Below are 24,819 nucleotides of genomic sequence, written 5' to 3' on the forward strand. Positions count from 1 at the left end.
TCACACTGATAATTCTTTCTCCCTCCCTCCCTCCCTTCCACTCTATCTAAAAATCAATGAAAAAGTATCCTTGGTGAGGATTAACCAAAAAAAAATTTTAAACTTTGAATAATCTTATTAGAGTATATAACACATGGGACATAAAAATTAATGGAATGCAGCAACTCATAAGTATCAGTCAATCAACAAACATTTGAGTGCTTACCATGGACAAAGCACTTTACTTGTAAGGAAATGATCTCTAGCCACTGAAATATGTTTACTTTTCAATGAATAAACAGTATGGCAGAAGATATTCCTTGGGGATTCAGTTAAAAAATTACAAAAAGAAATAAGAGGGGAAAAGGCTATAAAATCAATTCCACTAATGACATAGCAATTAAAAGTGTGGCTCTTAACTTACTCCTGGCTAAACTGGTTGATAGCATATTTCAGCAGGGCTTGGAAAACCAGTTTGGTGTTTTAGATATTCTGAGAGAGGTGACTTTCAGACTTGTCACGTGGGATTCCCAAGAGTCCAGTTCCTCATTCCAATCCACTCCATGTTTATGAAAGTTCATTAGCTGGAGCAGAGGAAGAAAAAATATCAATGCAGGAAGTCATCCAACCCTGATAAGTTAACATGTACAATAAAGTTGATGGTGTTATTTATTACTAAGGTAGTCATGGTCAAGGGTTAGGTGTGTGTACAGTTGGAGGAGGGGCAGGCAAAAGGGAATGTAGATAACTAAAGTGAAATAGAGCTGATGTATTCAGAGCTTAGGTTGCTTGCAGTGGGATCAGTTACCTGCTTGCAACTGAAATTTCAAACTTCAGCTTAGCAGGGACCTGAGTGGACAAATGGTGACTGATAGTTGAAATATCAGCAGACATCTTAAATTTTATGCTCAGATGAACGAGCAATGATCCAGGAGAATAAGTCCAGTTGGTTTCGGCTGCTTGTAATTCTTACCTTTTTTTTAAAAATTACACCATCTTTTCCAATGAATGCCTATGTGACTGTGAATTATTACAATGAAACCAGCAACTACACTACAACAGAGACGTGTGAATGTGGTGTTTATGGATTAGCCTCACCAGTGGCTAATGCTATGGGGGTGGTGGGCATCCCTAAGAACAATAACTACCAAGCTTGTGACTACGACACGGAGTTTACTAATACCGAGAAGCCTTGGATTGCACTGATAGAAAGAGGTAATTGTACATTTTCAAAAAAAATTCAAATAGCGGGCAGAAGAAATGCTGATGCTGTTGTGATTTACAACATTCCAGAGACTGGCAATCAGACAATACAGATGGCAAATTTCGGTAAGTAATAATACATAGATTTCCAATAAGGGATAATGTTTTTTTTTTTAAACTTAAAATGGTATTTCCATCTAGAATTACTCTCGATTTGGCAATGAGGGTGTGAAACAATTTAACTTTAAATTTTCCTGCCTGGTACTACTTGGAATGAATTTATTATGACGCCATATTTGTAATTCATTTGGTTCAAGGACAACTAACCAATTCATGAAGTGGTTCCTATTTTCTTTCATGATTGTTTTTAGCTGTATTAGTTTTTTCAGTGTGTATTATATAATTGTGTTTTAATAATATCTGCGTTTACCTGTAAAGACCAGAGAAAACACATATTTTTATTTCATTGTCAATTTCTACTTTTCAATTTGATTCATTTCTTATGCAAAAAAGGGCTCTATGTATTCAAGTATAGCATAGCTACAAAATGGGCTCATTATTATGATTAAACAATAGCTTATTGTAAGTGTGCAAAACATTTATGTAAATGAGAATTCGACTGTCTGCTGTATACAGGTGAGATTTGAATCTGTTTGTGGGAATAATACATATAAAACTACTCTGTCAGAAACATTATACATTGAAAAGGGCATGGCAGAAATAGGATAACACTGAATAATTCACATCAAAAGTAAAGGTTTCCCTTAGAAATGTTTACTTATGACTTACTAAGTAAATATAATCATCAATTTATTAACTTTAAAAAGGATTTACTTCTGATAATTACTGTTTTTATTTTAATTTGTAAAAAAATGCCACATGCCACATTCCAAATAAATGATTTTTAAACCACTGAATACATAGACTTATGAACCTAAGTTTTTTATACTGCGGGTGGGTATGGGTATTTTTGTCTCCAGACTTTCCCTCCTCCCCCAAAATGATAATAATATCAAACAAAATAAGAGTTGACAGAATACAATATCAGGATAATTGGTATTATCACTGACATATTTGACTCTGAAAAAAATATATATATTAAACAGGTGTCAGAATTATAAAAAATGACAATTACATTTGTGGTAAGAGTAGTAGACGGATTGGACCATTCCAGGTTGTACACATATAATGTGGCAATTTAGTACTATGTTTGAAAAACAACCTGCTTGTTTTCCTGGGTATTGAAAAATCAGGGGAGGTGGTCTTTCAGTGGTACAAAATTATTGTAAATGTACAAAACTTTACTTACTTCCTTTTCTAGCATATGCTAGACATTGCCAGAATTCAGGCATTCACTTTATTTTTAAGAGCATTTCATAAATATTCCCTGTGCTCCTATATTTTTATGTGACTTTTAATTTTGTAGAAATAAATGATGCAGACTTCTGATGAAAATTAGAAATTAAACCTTTACTAAGGAACCTACTTCCTCTATGTTTCAACTTCTAGATTCTGGGTACTCTAGTTTTCCTTTCATATGGACAATCAGACATCCTGTTTGTTCACTCCCTGGATATTTTTAATGCATAAACAGTATGAAACTAAATGGCAGTCCTGTTTTCAAAACTTGCTTTGCAACATGCAGTAGGGGCCAACATCTAGTGGAATGTAGGTACTTAGCCACTGAATTTAAAAGATTTACCAAAGGTCATTTACAGTAAATCTTGCCAAAAGGCATGCACACAGTCATTTGAATCTATGAAACTGAGCCTAGTTTTTTAAAAAAGGAAGTTACATTTATCATTCAATATATACCTCCAACATAATCAAGAATATGTGATTAAAAACTTTTTTTTTTTGGTGTGCATGGATATTTATTTATTTTTATTGTTGAAAGTATTACAGATGTTGGCCTTTTTTCTCCATCATCCCCCTCCTTCCCGTTCCCACCCCCCTCCTGCCTTCCCCAGCCTAATGTCCATGTCGGTTGGTTGTGCATATATGCATATAAGTTCTTTGGTTTATCTCTTCCCATCCCTCCCACTTCGTATTGTGATCCCTCCCACTTTTTCTTCTTTTTCAAGATTGCTGTGGCTATTCGGGGTCTTTTATGGTTCCCTATAAATTTTTGTTCTAGATCTGTAAAATATGCCATTGGTACTCTAATAGGGATTGGACTGAATCTGTAGATTTATTTTTAAAACTATGGAATTGCCTGTTTTAAAATAAGCACATTGGAAAAATAGTATAATGGCCCTAGCCAGTTTGGCTCAGTGGTTAGTTCATCACCATGGACCAATGAATCGCAGGTTTGATTCCAGTCAGGGGCACATACCTCCACCATTGCGGTTTGTCCCCAGCCCTGGTTGGGTCATGCGGGAGGCAACCAGTTGATATGGCTCTATCACATCAATGTTTTTCTCTGTCTCTCTGCCTCTCCCTCCCTCCCTCCTACTCTATCTGATAATAAGTAGAAAAATATCCTCAGGGTAGGAATTAAAAAAAAAAAGTATAATGACAATAACTGCAATAGTTAATATTCATTACCATTTACTATATGTCTGAGGCCTTTATATTATTTAATGAATATTGATATTTAACATTGGACGATCTCAAACCCAAAGAATTGAAATTATTAGTTTAGTACTTATAACACCTGCTCGCTGGTGTGTCATTGCAGTTCTTCCTTCCAAAAAAATTCCTTTTATATAGAAGTTATTATATGATGTAGTTGACAAACGTATGCAAACAAGTATGTAAAACTGTATGAACAGCAATTTTTTAACTGTTGTGCTGCAAGAATTTTTAAACATGCAATACCTAACTATTACTCAGAGGCACTGACTTATTTTCCCTTAGATTGTCAAATAAAAAGTTTACAACAACCAACTCAACAATCACCATCCAGTGTGAATGAACCAAAATTATAACTCTTGTTTTGTCAGATCAGCAAAAAATGTATTTTTTTGGTGTGCCACAAAATTTTAGTAATTAGTTTATGTGTGTCACAAGATAAAAAAGGTTGAAAATTACTGCTCTAGGCCATTAAAGATTGAGTCATTATTTTATATCATAAGCCAAAGTTTTGCTTGTTTTTTCTGTTTTTTTCATTAGTGTTTCTTTTGGTTCAGGTTCAGATGATGGAGCAACATCTCCTCCCCTCCTACAAAAGATCATGCCTTCACTTTCCATCACCTCATGTTTTATGACCCCTAAAAACACCTTTTCAGAAAACCACACTCTAACTCTCTATGGCTATACCACCTTTTCATTCTTATTTGGTTCCCCCACCTCTTCATTCCTTCAGTCCCATTTTTCTATGCTGGCTAGACTTATACCTATGCTGGCTAGACTTATACGCTTTTCCACAGCGTTGTTCCTTTTTACTTCTTACAGATGTCAGTGCCATCCAGTGAGAGACTACTAGGAAAAGACCTATGTTTGAAAAAGTTGGGTTTATTACTTGTTGCAGCAAAGGGAAAATTCATACCAAAAGAAACTATGGGGTGTCTCAATAAGAGGGTAATAGAAATGACTTACAGGATTTGGCCTTGCTTTTACATAATCTGAGGGAGAGTTTAAGGAAGCAGGCATTTGAACAGCCATCCCATTTTGCTCAAGACAGAGCACTGGAACGTGGGAGTACAGGAAATCCCTGGAAAAACCAGGCTGAGTTGGTCACTCTAGCTGACTGTGTTCTGGACTTGGATGCTGATGGAAAGTGGGGGTAATTCAGTGAGTGGATTTCTAAATAAATCTTATTTGTAAGTGGGGAAGACTAACCCAAAGCTACAACTACAATTGGTAAAGAAGCAACAGTCACTCGTGTTAGCCAGATGGCAGATGTTTGGTCATTTTTGTGGTTTGGACATTGTTCATATTTTGACAGTATTCAGATGATGATGGAGTGGGTCTTGTTTTTGCCTTGATCTATCATGGTCACGGAATGACCTTTTCTCATGTTGATGTTCTGTGATATTGTTTATGTTTAACAAGAAAACACCAAGGCCAGATTAATAATGCTGGGCCAGGTCCCAGATATCAGGGGCTGCATGTCTCTTTCTCACTGACAATGCACTATGCTCATGCCCTTGCTGTTGTACCCCTACTTTATATTTCTTTGTGTCCCCATCCCCTTCAAGGTCCCAAACAAGCCTAAGCAATGCTTCTGCACTCCTTATCTCTCATGGTTTCATGTTGTAGGGACAGAATGTTCTTATTCCTCTACCCAGTCTATTTATAGCCTCTCTATTACCAGGATACTTTTTCTGAAGGAGAGAAGTTTAGTCTGAAAAGAGCGCCCACTGAGAAGGAATAGTCTATAGCCTAGCACTTGGATGTAAACCTTTCAATCACTTTCCCAATTTGCGGTGTGTTTTGACTTGGCATTTTGATGGGGTTGAAAATATAAGGGTATGCTTATTGTATCTTTAAGTAATCATATAATTTAACAATATTTTCCAAATGCTTCAGAAACATTCATCCAGTTCTGTCCCAGATGTGCAAGTAAAGTCAGGACTCCTTAGTTATTAAAGCAGAAAATTCAAAGCAAGTTTAGCACTTGCTTGCTGAGCAAACAGGTTTTGAAATTTAAATATGCTGTTAAACAGGTAAATTGCCTTAAGAAATACTTAAAATTTAATGTAGTTTATTCAGCAAAGTTGGTAATTTGTGAGGGATAAAATGGTTCTTAGGATTTTATCATTTTAACTGTATCCAATCTGGTGAGATTTGCAGCACTTCAGAATCTCTAAAACTCACCAATTCCAGAGTAATTAAGTGCATGGAAAAGGAAGGTTTCATCAGAGAAGCAAACTCACATGTTTTAGGGAAAAACTTCCAGGAATGAGAGGGAAAATCATAAAAATGGTATATAGATAAAGTGAAAGTTAATAAAAACTTCCATAAGGCTTAGACTCAGATATATACATAAAGAAGAGCTTACTTCAAGAAAATGAGTCAGTTCTACTTCAAATTAATCTCAAATCTGTCTGGATGTATCCATCTTCAAGACTTCATCCTCAGACCTCTGCAATAACTTCCTAATTTATCTCCCTACCTCTCTTGTCCCCTTCTAAGGCCACTTCCCATGCTGAAACCAAGGTGGCTTTTTAGGAATGATAAGTCACACTGTTTAAAACATTTCAGTGGCTTCCCATGGCACTTAGACTAAATGAAAACTCCTTTTCATGTCCTTACCTAGCCATGAATCACTAGGTTCCTGCCTACCATTCTGATCTCAGCTCCTCTCCCTTCCCCACACACTTACTAGTTCTAGCAACACTGAGTTTCTTTGAGTCTCTCAATTCCACTAAACTCTTCCTGACCTTGAGCCTGAAAGTACTTGATACCTCCCTCTTCTTCACTCCCGCATCTAATTAAACATAAAGTCCTGTTGATTTCACCTCCTCTATTGCTTTCATCCAAGCCCAAGCCAATATTGTCGCTCACCTGGATTACTACAATATCCTCCCAACAGGTCTCCCAGCTACTCTTGCCCCTCTGTAGACAGAGTCTAGTGTTCCACATAGCAGCCAGAGAGATCGTGTGGAAAATGTAATTCAGTCACCATTAGAATAAAAGCCAGGCTTCATGCCATGTCCTACAAGGCCATGTCCTACAAGGTATTATCAGACCTTATTCCATGCCCCTGTCCCCCACAACTTTATGATTCAGATAACCTAGTCTTCTGTTTCTAAACCAATAGAGAAATATGAGCAAGCTTTTGCACCAGCTATTCCCTCTACCTACATCATTCATTTCTCCTTCATATTTTCACATAATGCTGCCTCCAAAAATATAACTATGTGAACTATAAAAAATCTAGTGCAGGATTCTATTATCTCTCACCATGACTACTACAAATAGCCTCCAACCTGAGCTCCTGCTTCCACTCTTTCTGCCTGCCTCATATTTTCTCTTCATGGCAGTAAGAGTGATATTGTTAAAATATAGGTTAGATCACATTGTTTCTCTATTCAAAGCCCCCAGTGACTTTTATTGTTCTTTAAATGAAATATAAACTTTAGATGCCTAAAAGGGATTTGCATGATCTGGCCTCTGCCAACCATTCTAACCTAACAGTGTCATTCTCCCTCTCCCTCTCCCTCTCCCTCTCCCTCTCCCTCTCCCTCTCCCTCTCCCTCTCCCTCTCCCTCTCCCTCTCCCTCTCCCTCTCCCTCTCTTTCTCCCTCTCCCATGATGCTTTGGACTTCAGGTATTTTCTCCAACACCTGAAACACTATTTGTTTGCTTTTCTCCCCATCACCACCATCACTATCACACATTGTTAGTCCTCCGAATCACAAGTTAAATGTCTCTTCTTCTAAGAAGTCTCCCTCTACATTATTTCCCATCAAACTCCACTGTTCATTTCTGTTTAAAGCTCTTATAATGTGTAATTATTGTGTTATTTGCTTATAATATGTCTCTCCCACTTGATTGTAAGTTCCAGGATGGCAGAGGCTGACTGTCATGCTTGCCATTGTATCCCTTATACTGAGAATAGTACATGGTCTTCACTAGTTGTTGAATAAATGAAGATTTACAAACTAGAAAGCACCCTGGCCAGTTTGGCTTAGTAGTTAGAGCATCAGCCTGTGACGAAAGGGTCATATTCAATTCCCAGTCAAGGGCACATACCTGGTCTACAGGTTTGATCCCTGGCCCCAGTCGGAGTTGTGCGGAGGGCAACCAATCAATGTGTCTCTCTTACATTGATGTTTCTCTCTCTCTCCCCCTCCCTTCTATCTAAAAGTCAATGGAAAAATATATCTTCAGGTGAAGATTAACCAAAAAAAAAAAAAAGAGAGAAAGAGAAAGAAAAGAAAAACAAAAGAAACTAGAAAGCAATTCCCTTTTATATATGAAAAGGTAGACAGGTTTAAATGAAGTTAATTAGATGAACTCAGCAACCCAATGCATTTTTAAATTGTTCACATTTTTACAATACTTTCTCCTTTAAAAATATAATTAAATTCTCCCTTGACTGTCACCCCAATCTCAGTCTGCTCCCATGACATATCTATTGCTATGTTATTTTGTTGGTTAAACTTTCAGCTCTCTCTCTCTCTTCCTCTCTTTGATGTATAGATGTATATATATAATATATATAACCTTTATATATATTTACATATACACATGCATATGTATGTATGTACATATATAAATGCATAGTCAACTTGTGTTTTAATTTTAACATTAACAAAGTTATTCTGTAGCTTACTTTTGTCACTCAACAGTAGGAATTGGAGTTATTGCTCTGTCAATAAATTTACATTTAGATCTAATTCATTCTTTAAACTACTGCATAATATTTCATATTAACCACTGGTTTATTAATGAACATTTGGGTTTATTTTATTTGCACTCTTTTGTACATAGTACTTCAATTAACATAATTATGGCTGATAACTAAGGAAGCTATTGATATTAACTTTGCACCATCATTAATGTTGATCTTGTATCTGACCACCTTGTGGAACTCCTATTAATTTTAATAGTTTGTCCATTGATTCTCTTGAATTTTTATGATAAATGACAATTTTCTCTACAGTTTTTTATTGTACTTAATTTTTTCCAGTGGTTTTATTCCATTGCCTCAGGTTGCAGTAGTGTAATAGTGTACATTGTTGACTTGTTCCTGCCTTTACTAAAAAAATGCTCCCACTGTTCTACATTAAGTGTGTTGTTCAATAGAAGTTTCTGGGAGGTACTCTTTATCAAGTTTCAAGACTTCAGTAAGGCTTTTGAACATTGCTATTATTACTAGCAAGCTAGAATATAAATATATATGTATATATGTATGTGTGTAGATCAACATATAAATACAGATACAGTCATCTGTATCTGCAGCATAACAATGGGGATATATTCTGAGAAATGTGTCCTTAGGTGATTTCATCATTGTGCAAACATCATAGAGTATACTTACACAAACCTATTATACACTTAGGCTAAATGGTAAAGTCTATTGTTCCTAGGCTGGAACCACCATTATAAATGCAGTCAATAGTTGACAGATATGTTATTATGCAGCACATGACTATATATATATTATTATAGCATATAACCCAAAAGGGGAATCCAATGGTTTATTGATAGCTTAGTAGAAATAATAAAATGAAATACATAAACAATCATTTAAAAGGACAGTTTTTTTTCAGATATAGTTTTATTATTACTCTGAATAAAATGATTAAAAACATTCATTGTTAGTAAGGTACAGACTGACATTCCTTGGTGGAGGGAGGGAAGGGATAAACCACAGAACTTATATGCATGTATGCATAACCTATGGACATAGATGACAAAACTGGGGACGGGATAGGAAGGAAGGAGTCAATGGCGGGGGGGGGGGGGAAACATCTGTAACAAAAATAATAAATAAATAAATACATTCATTGTTTACACATATGACTTCAAGTTGAGTGGCAAGTTTTAAGACACAAACAAAATTTAAAAGCATTTAGAAAAATTTAGCAAAATCAGTTATAAATATAAAATGAAGTGCCATAGTAAATAATAAAGAATAATAAATGTACAGAAAGATATAAAATAGAAAATCATGGGCAAGAAGACAGATTTATAAGCAAAATATGGTTTAATTTTATTTTTCAATTATAGTTTACATTCAATATCATTTTGTATTAGTTTCAGGTGTACAGCATAGTGGTTAGACAACCATATACCTTACAAAGTATTTATTCTAATATTTCCAGTACCCACCTTGCACCATACTTAGTTATTACAATATTATTGACTATATGACTATATTCCCTATGTTGTATTTTATATCCCTGTGACTATTTTGTAACTACCAATTTATACATCTCAATTCCTTTACCTTTTTCACCCAGTCCCCGAATCACCCTCCCCTCTGACAACCATCACTCTTTTCTTTGTGTCTCTTAGTCTGTTTCTGTTTTCATTTCTTATTTATATTGTTCTTTATTCCACATTAGTGAAATCAGATGGTATTTGTTTTTTCTCTGACTGACTTGTTTCACTTAGCATAATACCCTCTAGGCCTATCCATGCTGTTGCAAATGGTAAGATTTCATTCTTTTTTTATGACCGAGTAATATTCCCTTGTATATATGTACCACTCATCTATTGATGGGCACTTGGGTTGCTTCCCTATCTTGCTTATTGCAAATAATGCTGCAATAAACATATGGCTATAAATACCCTTTCAATGTAGTGTTTTGGGTTTCTTCAGATATATACCCAGAAGTGGAATTTCTGGGTCACAAGCAGTTCCATTTTCCATAATAGCTGCACCAATCTGCATTCCAACCAATAGTGCATGAGGGTTCCCTTTTCTCCACATCTTCATCAACACTTGATGTTTGTGGATTTATTGATGGTAGCCATTCTGAGAGTAGGGAGGTGATATCTCATTGGGATTTTAATTTGCATTTTTCTGATGATTAGTGATGTTGAGCATTTTTTCATATCTCTATTCGCTCTCTTTATGTACTCTTTGAAGAAGTGCTTATTCGGGTCCTCTGATCATTTTTAAATTAGATTGCTTGCTTTTTAGTGTTGAGTTGTATTATTATTTTTTTTATTTTTTGGATATTAACCCCTTATTGGATGTATCATTGGTGAATATATTCTCCCATTCAGTAGGTTGTCTTTTTGTTTCTTTCATTTTTTTTTTTGCTGTGCAGAAAAGGTTTTAGTTTCATGCAGTCCCATTTGTTTATATTTTCTATTGTTTCCCTTGCTTGAGGAGATATGTCAGAAAAAAAAAAAAAAATTTATAAGCAAAATCTTTGACAATCACATCATACCACAAGGTAAATAAAAAGTGACACCGTTATTTTAAAAACTGGCATGATCATGAGATATACTAACAAGTATATAACATGTTAGGTCTGGAAAATACATCAGCTATGCTTGAAATTTATTAAACTCTACAAACATCACAGCTTTAATATAATGTGCCTATAATAACAGGATTTTAGTACCTCTCTTTCATACACTCACATAAGTTTCCAAATGCTCTCTTTCTGTCTCTCTCCCAAATTCAGGCACATACATACATAATTGCATAAGTTTTTTTTATTTTTATAAGGAAGTCAAAGATACAGTACTTCTAGATACTGGTCTCCAGAAAAAACAAAATGAGCACATTTACTCTGAGCTCTTTAAAATATATTTTATCTCCCTTTCTCCATCTTGAAATAAAGAAATGTTTTTGTCAGAGTCCAAACACCTGCTTTTTGTTCATTAACATGTTCTTTGCTCAACTTTTGACCTCTTTCTTTTAAAATTTTAATGCTTTATATATTATGTTATGATATTCTACAAAGACATTGATTTCCTCCAAAATTACTGATAGTTAATTTTTAATTATTGAAAAATAATATGCACATGCACATGTGTGTGTATGTGTGTCTGTGTAAATACAGAAAACTGCCTGAACAGGGTTGTATAAAACAAGTTTCTCTTAAATACTCTCTCCCTTTCTTTTCATCAAGTCTTGGTTTCTAAATCCTCTTACCCCAGCTACTCCTTTTTCCTCATGCAAGCCTATCTTCCCTAAGCAGCAGGGACTTCTTATAAATAAATTATCCATTTGCATCTAAACTTTCAAGTCCCATATCCTGCTCATCTAAGGAATTGTTAGCTATGCAGGAGCTACTCTGACAAAGTATCCCAGGGAGGACTTTATTTGTTGCACCTGGAAACATGACAAGCGAACAAACCCAAATTCTAACTAATAATAGTATCAGAACATTTGAAAGAACTGTGGAACAGTAAATTTGGGGAAATGGTATTTCAGAGCATTACTCTTCACATCAAATGACAAACTATTCCACCCATGCTCAGAGCCTGCCATGATCACATAAACATTTAGCAATATAATATTAGTTAAACTTTTTTAGATTTCTAGATGTATATCATATTTTATCCAAATTTTAATAACATATTCTCAATGTGACTCTCTAATGATATAATCATGCAATGATAGTGGGCAAAGAAACTAGTCTCTGGCAATAATCAATACATTGATATCTCCTCAGTGGAAAGTACAGATAGAAGGCAATGAAAATTTGTTTTCTAATTCACTTGCTTTCAATTTCTATTTTAAAATGACTTTCTTTAGTTTCTTATTCCTAATAATCAGAGCTCTTTTTAAAATTTTATTTTTCAATTACAGTTTACATTCAATATTATTTTATATTGGTTTCGGGTGTACAACATAGTGGTTAAGCAATCATGTTTTACAAAGTGTTCCTCCTAATATATCAAGTACCCAACTGGCAATGTGCACAGATATTACAATATTATTGACTCTATTCCTTATGCTACACTTTATATTTCCATTACTAATTTGTAACTACCAATCTGTACTTTTTTTTTTTCCTTGTGGTACATGCCCCTAGTGGGAACAGAACCTGGGACTCTCTGGTCTATAAGCCGACACTCAACCGCTGAGCCAAACTGGCCAGGGCTCAATCTGTACTTCTTAAGCCCTTCACCATCTTCTCCCAGCCTCGCCAACCTCCTCATCTCTGGTAACCATTAGTCTGATCATAGTTATTTTTTTTTTTGCAGTATTATACCTAATTCCTATTAAAATCTATTTTTTGCCCTTTAGAAAAGCAATTGCTATTAGTAAGTATTCTATTAGTTATGTGCCAAGCATTCTTCTAAGTATAATCATTTCAACAACTCCATGGGGTACATAGTGTTAATACCCCCATTTTATATATAAGAGAACTGAGGCATAGAAAGATTGATTAACTTCCCCATGGACTTTCAGTTAGTAGGTTACAAAACTAGAATTTAAACTCTAATATCTGGACTTGAGAGTTCCTGTTCTTTTTTTAAAAAATATTTTTTCTTTATTGATTTTTGAGAGAGAGGAACAGAGAGGGCGAGAGAGATAGAAACATCGATGAGAGAGAACATGGACCAACTGCCTCCTGCATGCCCCCAACTGGGGATTGGGCCCACAACCTGGGTATGTGCCCTAATAGAGAATTGAACTGGTGACCTCTTGATGCGTGGGTCAATGCGCAACCACTGAGCCACACTGGCTGGGTGAGAGTTTGTGTTCTTAATCAGTACACAATACTATTTCTCTAGTGAGCACATACTATGCAAAACACTGTCCAAAAATGGTAAAAATCATGATTGTTGTCCTCAAAGAGGAAAACATAGAAGGGAAAACCAATGTTTATATAACTAGTAGAAGACAGAATGTGAAAATCACTATCATGGAAGTGTTAACATTATTGGATTTGAAGAAATTAAGAAATCCCAGGGTGTTGGAAAGGGCATCAACATAGATGTTAAAGTTATAGAAGATAATAACAGAGAAGTCCAAGATCATCAGTGCGAGTATAAAAGGGAGAGTTACAAGATAAGAATTCAGAAAGTGGACTATTTCTGTTAAGATTTCAGAAGTTGAGGACATTCCAAAATGATGGGGGAATGAATGGAAGCTACACAGACCATCTGCCAGGACCAGACTGGAATTACAACTAAAATAAAAACAAATCATCAGGAAAAACCAACAGAAAAGCAGCTGGAGAAGACCCATATAACCAGGGACAGGAAAAAGGAACACTGGTAGGGTCTGTAGGGGTGAGAAAGGGTGGGGTGGGAGCCCACGGACAGCAGCTGTTTTAGCTATGAGCAGCTCCATTGAGGTTAAAATCACAAGGTGGCTCCACAGCGCAGAGGGTGAGACAGAGCACTAAGTTAGCTACATCCACTCACCTTGGGCTCCAGCAGAAGGAAGGTGGACTGGATTGGAACTGTGTGGACACTCAGGAGCTTGAAGAGCTGGGAGGGCATTGGGAGTTTTGTGCTGGATCACTCCCTTACAGGACAGTATCCATATTACTCAAAGAGTCCCTTGCCAGAGCCCCAGGGAGAAGCAACAGCCACTGCCTCAGAAATTTAACACCACCCAGCTGGGCCAAAGAAATGCAAATTGAGGGGCTCATTAACAGACAGCATCTTCTCCACCCTCTAGAAATCTTCTAACCCTGAACACTTGAGAAATTTTTTCATTCAGCTGAGGGCTATAACCCAAGGTCTATCAAGTAACTGAAACTAATAGCCTCCAGGCAAAAAGCTAGAGGATAATTGATCCTTTCCTGGGCTTGCAAATCTACCCAGGAAAGTAAGACTTGGGAGTGGTGTTTCACATGGGTCCTCTGACACTCATCCAAACCCAGAAGCGGGATCAAAAAGAAGCAGAACACCAACACACACAGAAAATATTTGGCAGGCTCCAAAACCCACAGAGATAGCCAAAATGGTGAAACAACTAAACAAATCCAAAATGAAAGAACAAGAGAACTCTACTGAAAATGAGATAAATGAAATGCAGTTAAGTAAGTTATCAGAGGTAGAGTTCAGACTGATGATAATGAGAAAGCTCAACAGCATGAGTAAAGAGCTCAGTATCATGAGTTTAGATATAGAAATATTGAAAACCAACCAAGTGCAAATAAAGAATGAAATAGCAGAAATAAAGAACACATTGGAAGGAATAACCAGCAGAATAGAGTAAGCTGAGGACCACATCAGTGAATTAGAAGACAGGGTAGAAAAAAATCAACCAATCAGAAAACCAAAAGGAAAAAACAATTAAAAAACAGGAAAATAGCTTAAGAGAACTGTAGGACAACTGGAAATGTAATAACATTCACATCATAGAAGTTCCCAAAGAGAAAGAAAATAGGCAAGGGTTAGAGAATATATTTGAAGAAATAGTGACAGAAAACTTTTGTAACTTGGTGAAGGAAGAAGGCATTCAAGTTCAAGAAGCACAGAGAGCCCCAAGTAAGAACCCAAACAGGCCCACAGCAAGACACATAGTAATTAAAATGCCAAAAATTAAAGACAAAGAGAGAATCCTAAAGGCAGCAAGAGGAAAGCAGCATGTTACCTAAAAAGGAACTCTCATAAATTTATCAACAGAAACACTACAAGTCAGAAGGGAATGACATGAAGTAATCAAGATCATGAAAAACAAGGATCTGAGTCCAAGACTACTCTATCCAGCAAGACTATTATTCAAAATAAAAGATAAAATTAAAAGCTTCCCAGACACACAAAAAAAAAGGCTAAGGGCCTATATTAGCACCAAAGCAGCACTGCAAGAAATGTTAAAAGTACTGCTGTAATTAGCAGGAGAAATAGGAAGGAAAATATAACCACACTAAACAAAAATGGCAATAAATAAATACATATCAATAATCACCTTAAATGTAAATGGATTGAATGCTCCGATCAAAAAACACAAAGTAGCTGATTGGATAAGAAAGTATGATTCATATACATGTTGTTTACAAGAGACCCACCTCACAACAAAAGACTCCCATAGGTTGAAAGTGAAAGGATGGTAAAAAATCTTCCACACAAACAAAAAGGAAAAAAAAAAGCTTGGGTAGCAATACTCGTATCTGATAAAATAGATTTCAAAATGAAGGTCATAACTAGAGACAAAGAAGGGCACTACATAATATTGAAAGGATCTATCCAATAGGAAGGGAGAACCTTGGTAAACATATATGCACCCAATAAAGGAGCACCAACATATATTAAAAATCTTTTGGAGGACTTCAAAGGAGAAATTGACAGCAATACCATAATAGCAGGGTACTTCAACACCCATTGACATCACTGTATAGAAAATTAACAAGGAAACAGAGCCTCTAAATGATGCATTCAATCAAATAGATTTAATAGATATCTACCCAGAATTACACCCCAAAACTGAAGAATTCATGAGGGAGTTTTACGGAACATTCAAAGAACTACAAACATTCTCCTCAAACTATTCCAAAAAATTCATGAAGAAGAAATCTTCCAAACTCCTTTTATGAGGCCAGCATAATTTTAATTCCAAAACCAGATAAAGATACTACAGAGAAAGAAAACAACAAGCCAATATTCTGACAAACATAGATGCCAAAATCCTTAACAAAATATTAGGTAATCAGATCCAGCAATACTTTTTTAAAATATTATTTACCATGACCAAGTGGGATTCATCCCAGGGGTGCAAGGCTGGTAAAATATTTGCAAATCAATATATGTGACACACCACATAAACAAAATGAAAAGTAAAAACCATATTATCATATCAATAGATGCTGAAAAAGCATTTGACAAAATCCAGCACCCATTTCTGATAAAAACACTCAGCAATGTGGGAATAGAGGAATCATATCTAGACATAATAAAGTCCATATATGTAAAACCTACAGCCAACATCATACTCAATGGACAAAAACTAAATCATTTTGCTTAAGAACAGGAACAAGACAGTGTTACCTACTTTCACCACTCTTAATTAACATAGTACTGGAAATTCTAGCCAGAGCAATTAGACATAAAAAAAAAATTAAAGGGATACAAATGGGAAAGGAGGAAGTAAAACTGTCATTCTTTGCAGATGACAGAATATTGTACATAGAAAATCCTAAAGACTGCATCAAAAATCTACTAGATTTAACAAACAAATTTGGCAAGGTAGCAGGATACAAAATTAACATCAAGAAATTGACAGCATACTTATACACCAATAATAAATTCACGGAAAAAGAAACTGAAAAAACAATCCCATTTGCCATCGTGGCAAAAAACTAAGATACCTAGGAATAAACTTAATCAATGAAGCAAAGGATCTATTTGCAGAAAACTACAGTACATTGAAAAAAAGAAATAGAGGAAGATATAAAAAAAGGTAGAGGCACATACCTTGTTTATGGATTAGAAGAATTAACGTCATTAAAATGTCCATACTACCCAAAGCAATCTATACATTCAATGCAATCCCCATCAAAATACCAATGACTCATTTCACAGAACTAGAACAAATCTTCAAAAGTTCAAATGGAACCAAAAAAAGACCCCAAATAGTCACAGCAATCTAAAATAAGAAGAAAAAAGTAAGAAGGAGCACAACACAGATATCAGGTTATACTACAAAGCCATTGTAATCAAAACAGCCTGGTACTGGCCCAAGAACAAGCATAGAGATGAATGGAACAGAATAGAGAACCCAGAAATTGACCTAAGACTTTGTGCTCAATTAATATTTGATAGAATAGCTGCCATAAACAAATCATCAAAAAACAAGTGTTGCCAAGGATGGGGAGGAAAGAGGACTCTAGCACACTGCTGGTGGGAATGCAGACTGGTGCAGCCACTATGGAAAACACTATGGTGTTTCCTCAAAAAATTAAAAATTGAACTTCCATTTGACCCAATGATCCCACTTGTAGGAATATATCCTAAGAAGCCCGAAACACCAATAAGAAAAAATATATGTACCCCCATGTTCACAGCCGCACTATTTATAATAGCTAAGATCTGGAAACAGCCCAAGTGTCCATCAGTAGATGAGTAGATAAAAAAGCTTCAGTACATATACAGCATGGAATACTATGCAGCTGTAAGAAAGAAAGATTTGTCATCCTTTGAGATGACATGGAGGGGCCTGGAGAGCATTATGCTAAGTGAAATAAGCCAATCAGAGAAAGACAAATACCACATGATCTCACTTATTTGTGGAGTAGAATGAACAAAATAAGCTGATAAATAAAATAGACCCAGAGACATAGAAAGGAGTATGGTTCAGAGTGACAGACCTCAGAGGAGGGCGTGGGAGGGAGGGATGAGATTAAACTAAAAGACTTATATGCATGTATGCGTATCCAATGGACATAGACAACAATGCTGGGGATGAGGGTGGAGGGCAGAATGGTGTGGAGGGTGGCTAGGGGGATAAAAGGAGAAACATCTGTAACAAAGATAAATTAATAAAAATTGGAAGATCAAAAATATTTCAGAAGTTGAGCAGATCAGAATGATAATAATGCCATGGCTGTAGGGGTGCCTAAAATGGAATAGACACAAACATCTCTGAAGTAGAGGCCAGAGTGTAAGATGATTAAAGAACTTAGGGTGGAGAGGATGACTGTGGTCCAAATGACAAAGTCTTCATGTATGTGGAGGAATGACTAGGAGGTTGTCCATGACCAAACAGGGAGAAAATAGAGGATGGTAAAACCAAATTCCATGAGCCTCCCAGAGGAAATAACCATGTGGCAGGAGACCCCTTATAAAACTAAAATATGTGTGGTACAGAAGGATGAACTGACTCTATTGAAAATAACTGAGGGATAAGTGGTGTCCTTATGGGTAAGATGAGTCAGGAATGGTAAAGAAATATCATAAGCTCTAGTATAACCCTCACTGAAGATGAAATGAGGGAATTTTACCAGTTAAGCATTGTGTCATGTAAACAGAGAGCTAGAAGACAGTTGAAGCTTTTGGGAGAGGAGCAGTGGAAGAGGAAGGTAATAAGCAGTATGGAGAAAGTAGCACAGGAGTGACTATTAAACAAATTAGTTTCCCTTTAGGGCCATAACTAAAGATGAAATTAATGTGAGATCAGGGAGCATTAATGTCAATGTTTCAAATTAAAATCTGGAATAAAGTTGGCTTGGACAATTACTGGACTTAATTTATTAGTGTAGAAGGCTGGCCATGTATTCAAAACCTAAGGGGGTTATTCACAAAAGAGCAAGTACTCTTGAATGAACTTAAGAGGGCAGAGCTAAATACAGTAGAGATGAAAATATGAAAGAATTTGGAATAGAGGGGTCCTAGAGTTATGATTGTAGATACAAGTGTGAGGGAGGGTCATATAATCTTTGGGCAGGGAGGGGATGTAGAGTGAAAGGTAATTGATTCTGAAAAACCTCAATGTAAAATTAAGCAGCCCTGAGGTTCCAAATGCAGCTGCTTTAAATTCTAATTAGGCAGAAGTCTGGGCTTGTGCTACCTATATATCTTGAGTATGTTGCATAAAAATATAAAATTATAAAGAAAGAGCACATAACAAACTTATTTTGTGTTCCGAGAAATAATCTGCATTGAGGAGATTTGAATTTTACTAAAACCTGGTGAAAAACCTAGTTGAGGGCTTTGGGTGTCAAAATTGCAATCATTAAATGCCTGGATGTCATGCACTACAGAATTGAATTAAATCCCATTGCCATTTACGTGTGTGTGTGTGTGTGTGTGTGTGTGTGTGTGTGTGTGTGTGTAGCTTTTAAATGAAAATGTAGATTGAGTTCTTTTCCTCAAAGCCATCATTGCAGCAGAGGAGGAGGCAGAGGAATGTAGAATCAAATCAAATAGAATATTTGACATCATTTTAGCTCAAAAAGTGTCTACATGGACCAAATCACAATTTGTCAAAATAATTTTTCACAGATTACTGGTAGTAGCTTCACATAGGATATAACCAGCATCTTAATGCACAGTAACTTAGGTGCAATAGAATTAGCTGCAGTTGGAGGCCACAGTGGTTAATTCTGAGAAATTTAGTATTCCAATCATACAGGCAAATGCTCTTAGAAAATTAGTCTTATCAAAGAGCGAGGATATGCCAAAAATGGACATATTTACTGAAGGGCTTAGTAGAGAATTCTTGGAACATAAGTCAGATGGAGAGAGGGGTAAGTTGGGTAAAAGAAGACATAGTTTCCCTGACCATCTTACAAAGAATGCATCCTTTCTCTCCTGAAAACTGCAGCCCTTTGGCTCAATAAGGGAAGCTTAAACAAGGCCTAAATAGAAACACTAGAGCTCTAATGTGTTGCATATTACTACATGATACCTCATTCACCTCAAATACAGAAGGTGAGGTTAAACCCTAGTGGATAAAACCCTGGAATACTATTCATTTTTTTAACTCATCTTTATTATTGAATGTATTACAGATGTTTCTCCCTTTTTCCCCATTGACCCCCTTCTCCTTATTCCCAGTCCCTCCTACCTTCCCCACACTATTGTTGGTGTCCATTGGTTATGCATATATGCATAGAAGTTCTTTGATTTATCTCATTCCACCCTCCCTCCCCTTTTCCCGTTGAGGTTCATCAGTCTAACAACCAACTTGTACTTCTTAATTCCTTCATCTTTTTCACCCACCACCCCCAGCCCCCACCCATCTGGCAAGCAACAAAAAGTTCTCTGTATCTATGAGTCTGTTTCTCTTCTGCTTGCTCATTTTGCTTGTGGATTCAATTGTTGATAGATATGTATTAATTGCCATTTTATTGTTCATATTTTTACTCTTCTTCGCTTCAAGAAGACCCTTGAACATTTTGTATAATACTGCTTTGGTGGTGATGAATTCCTTTAGCTTTTTCTTGTCTGGGAAACTCTTGCGATGTCCATTGATTCTAAATAATAGCTTTGCAGGATTGAGTAATCTTGGTTGTAGGTTGTTGCTTTTCATCACCTTGAATATCTCTTGCCATTCTTTTCTGGCCTGCAAAGTTTCTTTTCAGAAATCAGCTGACAGTCTTATGGGAGCTCCTTTGTTCATTTTTATTTACATATTCATAGCCTGGGCCAAGGAAAATTGTGCAGTCAGTAGCTAGGAGTTAATCTCTTAGGGAGAGCAAGCTCTGGCTGACAATTGGGTTTTCTAACAGGGGAACAAAAAGAGGACATAAATATGTGTGTATGGGGGGGTGTCATCTAAAAAGCAAAGGTTTACTTATTCATTCAATAAATATTTACTGAGGGCCAACTACTTGTCCTGCCTTCCCAAGTTTTACATTTCATAGATCTCTGAGCCTTCTAGCATACAACATGGGTTCTATGAGAAGCAGTAGTTTGTAGTAGTGATTTAGGTATGGATTTTGTAGAAAAATAGCCCTGGATTTGAGTACTGGATCTACTATTTGATTTCTACCTGTGTGATATTAGGGATGCGTTATTTAACCTTTCTGAGTTCCAGATTTCTCATCTCGGTTGCCTCTTCTAAAGAGTGGGAATACTATGGTACAGGGTACCTATTTTACAGTACACACTAAAAGAAAAAATTGTAATAGTAAGATGATGCTGATGAAGTTATCCTCCTTCTTGGTTTATTTTCCTTTTTATTCATCTATTCATGTCTTAGTCTCACTTTAAAATATTGGGCAAGTCCTGGCCAGTTTGATTCAATGATTAGAGCATCAACTCTTAGACCAAAGAGTCAAAAGTTTGATTCCAGTCAAGGGTACACACCTTGGTTGCAGATCGGTCCCAGGCCCTGGTCAAGGACTTTCGGGAGGCAGTGAATTGATGTGTGTGTGTGTGTGTGCATGTATGTGTGTGTGTTTGTGTGTCTTTTCCTCCCTCTCTCCCTCAAACTCTATCAGAAAATAAATGAAAAAGTATCCTCAGGTAAGGATTTTAAAAAAATAAAAATAGATGGCTGGAGGCAGGACCGGAGGGAGGGTGAGTGTGTGAGAGAGTGAGTGAATGTGTGAGAGAGTGTGAGTGGACTTGAAGGAGGACGACCAAACCCTAGCAGTGCAGAGCCATGGAGCAGAAAGTTCCTGTGCTGTGGATGGGTGCAGCTGGCTAACACCATAAGAAGCTCTTCAGGGCACTTCTCCCTGCGCCACGGAAAGGTCCCACCATTTTGGAAGATCCCAGGTCTTCCCTGGGAGGAGGAGGTGGGAGCGGCTAGGGCCAGCAACCTGAGCCCATCAGCACACCTGGCACCATCGGACCAGTGGACACTCTGTGTCAACACAGACCAGTGCACAGTAGAGGAGCTCCCAAGGTGCTGGTCACAGAAGCCACGGACAGCTGGGAGCCCAGAACCATCCCCCATAGTAGCAGGTCAATCAGAGTCAAGATATACCCCCAGCAACAGAGGCTGGGGAGCAGACATCCATCCCCAGGCAACAGAAACACAGACCAGCAGCTGAGACCCATCCCCCAAAACTACAGCAAAAGCTGAGCAGGAGTTGAGCCCCACGGGGCAGCAGCACTCCCTAGCCACCAGCAGCAAAACCTGGGGCTCCACAGAGGCCTATGCAGTCCAGTAGCTTACAAGAGTAGTGGGAAACCCTGGCCGGTTTGGCTCAGTGTTTAGAGCATTGGCCTGTGGTCCAGAGAGACCCAGATTCAGTTCCCACGAAGGGCACATACCTCAGTTGCAGTTTGTCCCCAGCCCTGGTTGGGACGTGTGGGTGGCAACCACTTGATGTGTTTCTTTCACGTCGATGTTTCTCTCTCTCTCTCTCCCTTTCACACTATCTGAACAAAATATTGAAAAGTGTCCTCTGGTGAGGATAAAAAATTTTAAAAATGGAGTGGTAGGAAGCTGAAACCCAAGAGAGACTGATGCGATTCAGCACCCCACCCACAGTAGCTGCAGGGTGTGGGGGCACCAGAGAGGCCTGTGCGACCCAGCAGACACTGTGCCACCTAGTTACCTGTGGGAACTGCGGGGTGTTGAAGCACCAGAGAGGCCTATGCGACCCAGCAGCCCATAACATAGACATAGCCAGGTCCCCAAAAGCAATGTACGATCCAGTTACCCATGAGATCTGCAGGGTGCAAGGGCACCGGGAAGGCCTGGGAATACCAATTGTGTAAAAGATAGGCTTAGAGAATGTGAAAATGGATGCAGATTGAATAAAAGCTACAAAGACAATCCCCCAAACCAAATGGGAACTACAACTACAATAAGGACAAATCCTCAGGAAAACAAAAAACAAAACAAAACAAACAAACAAACAAACAAAAAAACGAAGAGCAACAGGACAGGATCCTATATCCAGGGACACTGGTCGGATCTGTGGAGGCGTGAGAGAGTGGGAGGCTGGGAGCCCATGGACACCAAGATTCTTAGCTCTCAACAGTGCCCTTGGGGAATAAAGACGGAGCCCACTCCACAGTGCAGAGAGCCTGGACAGAGGGCTAAAATAGCCATAGCCACTCACCTGGGGTCTACAGCAGAGGGAGGGCAAACTGGACTGAAACTCTGTGGGGACACCCGGGATTTGCAGGGCACTCAGAGATTTTGCTGAGTTGCAGCAAAGGACAGTGGACATTGTGCTCCTTCCCAGAGCTGTGGGGAAAAGCAGCAGCCCCTTGCCCCTCGGAGATTCAGCCTTTCCCAGGTGAGGCAAAGAAATGCAAATTGAGGCTCATTAATAACCAGTATCTATCCCACCCTCTGGAAATCCTCTTAGGCAAAACACGAGCGCTACATTCGAAGGCACTGAGTAACTGAGACTACTACCCACCAGGAAAAAGCTAGAGGATAACTGAACCTGTCCTAGTCTTGAAAGTCTACCCAGGAAAGTAAGACTTGACAGTGGTGTTTAACGTGGGCCCTCCCAGGCTCATCCAAACACAGTAGAGGGAGCCACAAACAGCAGAACACCAACACCCACAGGAAAAATTTGGCCGGCTCCAAAGCTCACTGAGATAGCCAAAATGGTGGGGAAAAAAAGAAACAAATCACAAAAGAAAGAACAAGAGAACTCTAAGGAAGATGAGATCAATGAAATGCAGCTAAGCAAATTATCAGTGATAGAGTTCAGAGCCAAGAACCTGAGGAAGCTGAACAGCATGAGTAAGGACATCAGCACCATGCATAAATATAAAGAAACATTGAAAACCAACCAAGTGGAAATGAAGAATGACACAGCAGAAATTAAGAACACATTGGAAGGACTAACCAACAGAGTAGAGGAAGCTGAGGACAAGATCAGTGAATTAGAAGACAGGGTAGAAAAAAATCAACCAATCAGAAAACCAAAAAAAAAAAAAAGAAGCAATTAAAAAACAGAAAGACAACATAAGAGAACTGTGGGACAACTAGAAAAGTAACAACATTTGCATCATAGGAGTCCCTGAAGAGAAAGAAAATGGTCAAGGGTTAGAGAATATATTTGAAGAAATAGTGACAGAAAACTTTCCTCACTTGGTGAAGGAAGAAGGCATTCAAGTTCAAGAAGCACAGAGAGCCCCAAGTAAGAAGAACCCAAACAGGCCCACGACACAACACATAATAATTAAAATGCTAAAAATTAAAAACAAGAGAGAATCTTAAAGGCAGCAAGAGATAAGCAACAAGTTACCTACAAAGGAACCCTCATAAATTTATCAACAGAAACACTACAGGTCAGAAGGGAATAGCATGAAGTAATCAAGGACATGAAAAACAAGTATCTGAATCCAAGACTACTCTATCCAGCAAGGCTATTATTCAAAATTGAAAGTCAAATAAAGAGCTTTCCAGACAAAAAAAAAGCTAAGGAACTATATTAACACTAAACCAGCACTGAAAGATATGCTAAAAGGACTGCTGTAATTAGTAGAAGAAATAGGAAGAAAAATAGAACCACACTAAACAAAAATGGCAATAAATAAGTACATATCAATTATCACCTTAATTGTGAATGGTTTGAAAGCTCCAATGAAAAGACACAGAGTAGCTGACTGGATAAGAAAGCAGGACTCACATATATGTTGTTTACAAGAAACCCACCTCACAACAAAAGACTCACATAGGTTGAAAGTGAAGGGATGGGAAAAAATCTTTCAAGAAAACAGAAAGCAAAAAAAAAAAAAAGGTGGGGTAGCAATACTCATATCTGATAAAATAGATTTCAAAATGAAGACAATAAGTAGAGACACAGAAGGTCACTATATAATGTTGAAAGGATCTATCTAACAGGAAGATATAACCTTGGTCAATATATACGCACCCAATTTATAAGCACCAACATACATTAAAAATCTTTTGGAGGACTTCAAAGGAGAAATCAACACCAATTATATCATAGC

General features: G+C 37.4%; 1 protein-coding gene across 1 annotated transcript in view; it reads left to right on the forward strand.

The window, feature by feature from the left end:
• The first annotated feature begins 737 nt into the window (after positions 1-737).
• The window catches only part of RNF128 (ring finger protein 128), a 154,729-nt gene continuing 130,647 nt past the window's right edge, over positions 738-24,819 (forward strand). Inside the window, exon 1 of the mRNA XM_036271248.1 lies at positions 738-1,308. Coding sequence (XP_036127141.1) covers positions 903-1,308 — 406 coding nt within the window. The 5' untranslated portion in view covers positions 738-902. The remainder of the gene's footprint in view (positions 1,309-24,819) is intronic.

The sequence above is a fragment of the Molossus molossus genome, unplaced genomic scaffold, assembly GCF_014108415.1.
Source record: "Molossus molossus isolate mMolMol1 unplaced genomic scaffold, mMolMol1.p scaffold_m16_p_2, whole genome shotgun sequence".
Lineage (NCBI taxonomy): Eukaryota > Metazoa > Chordata > Mammalia > Chiroptera > Molossidae > Molossus > Molossus molossus.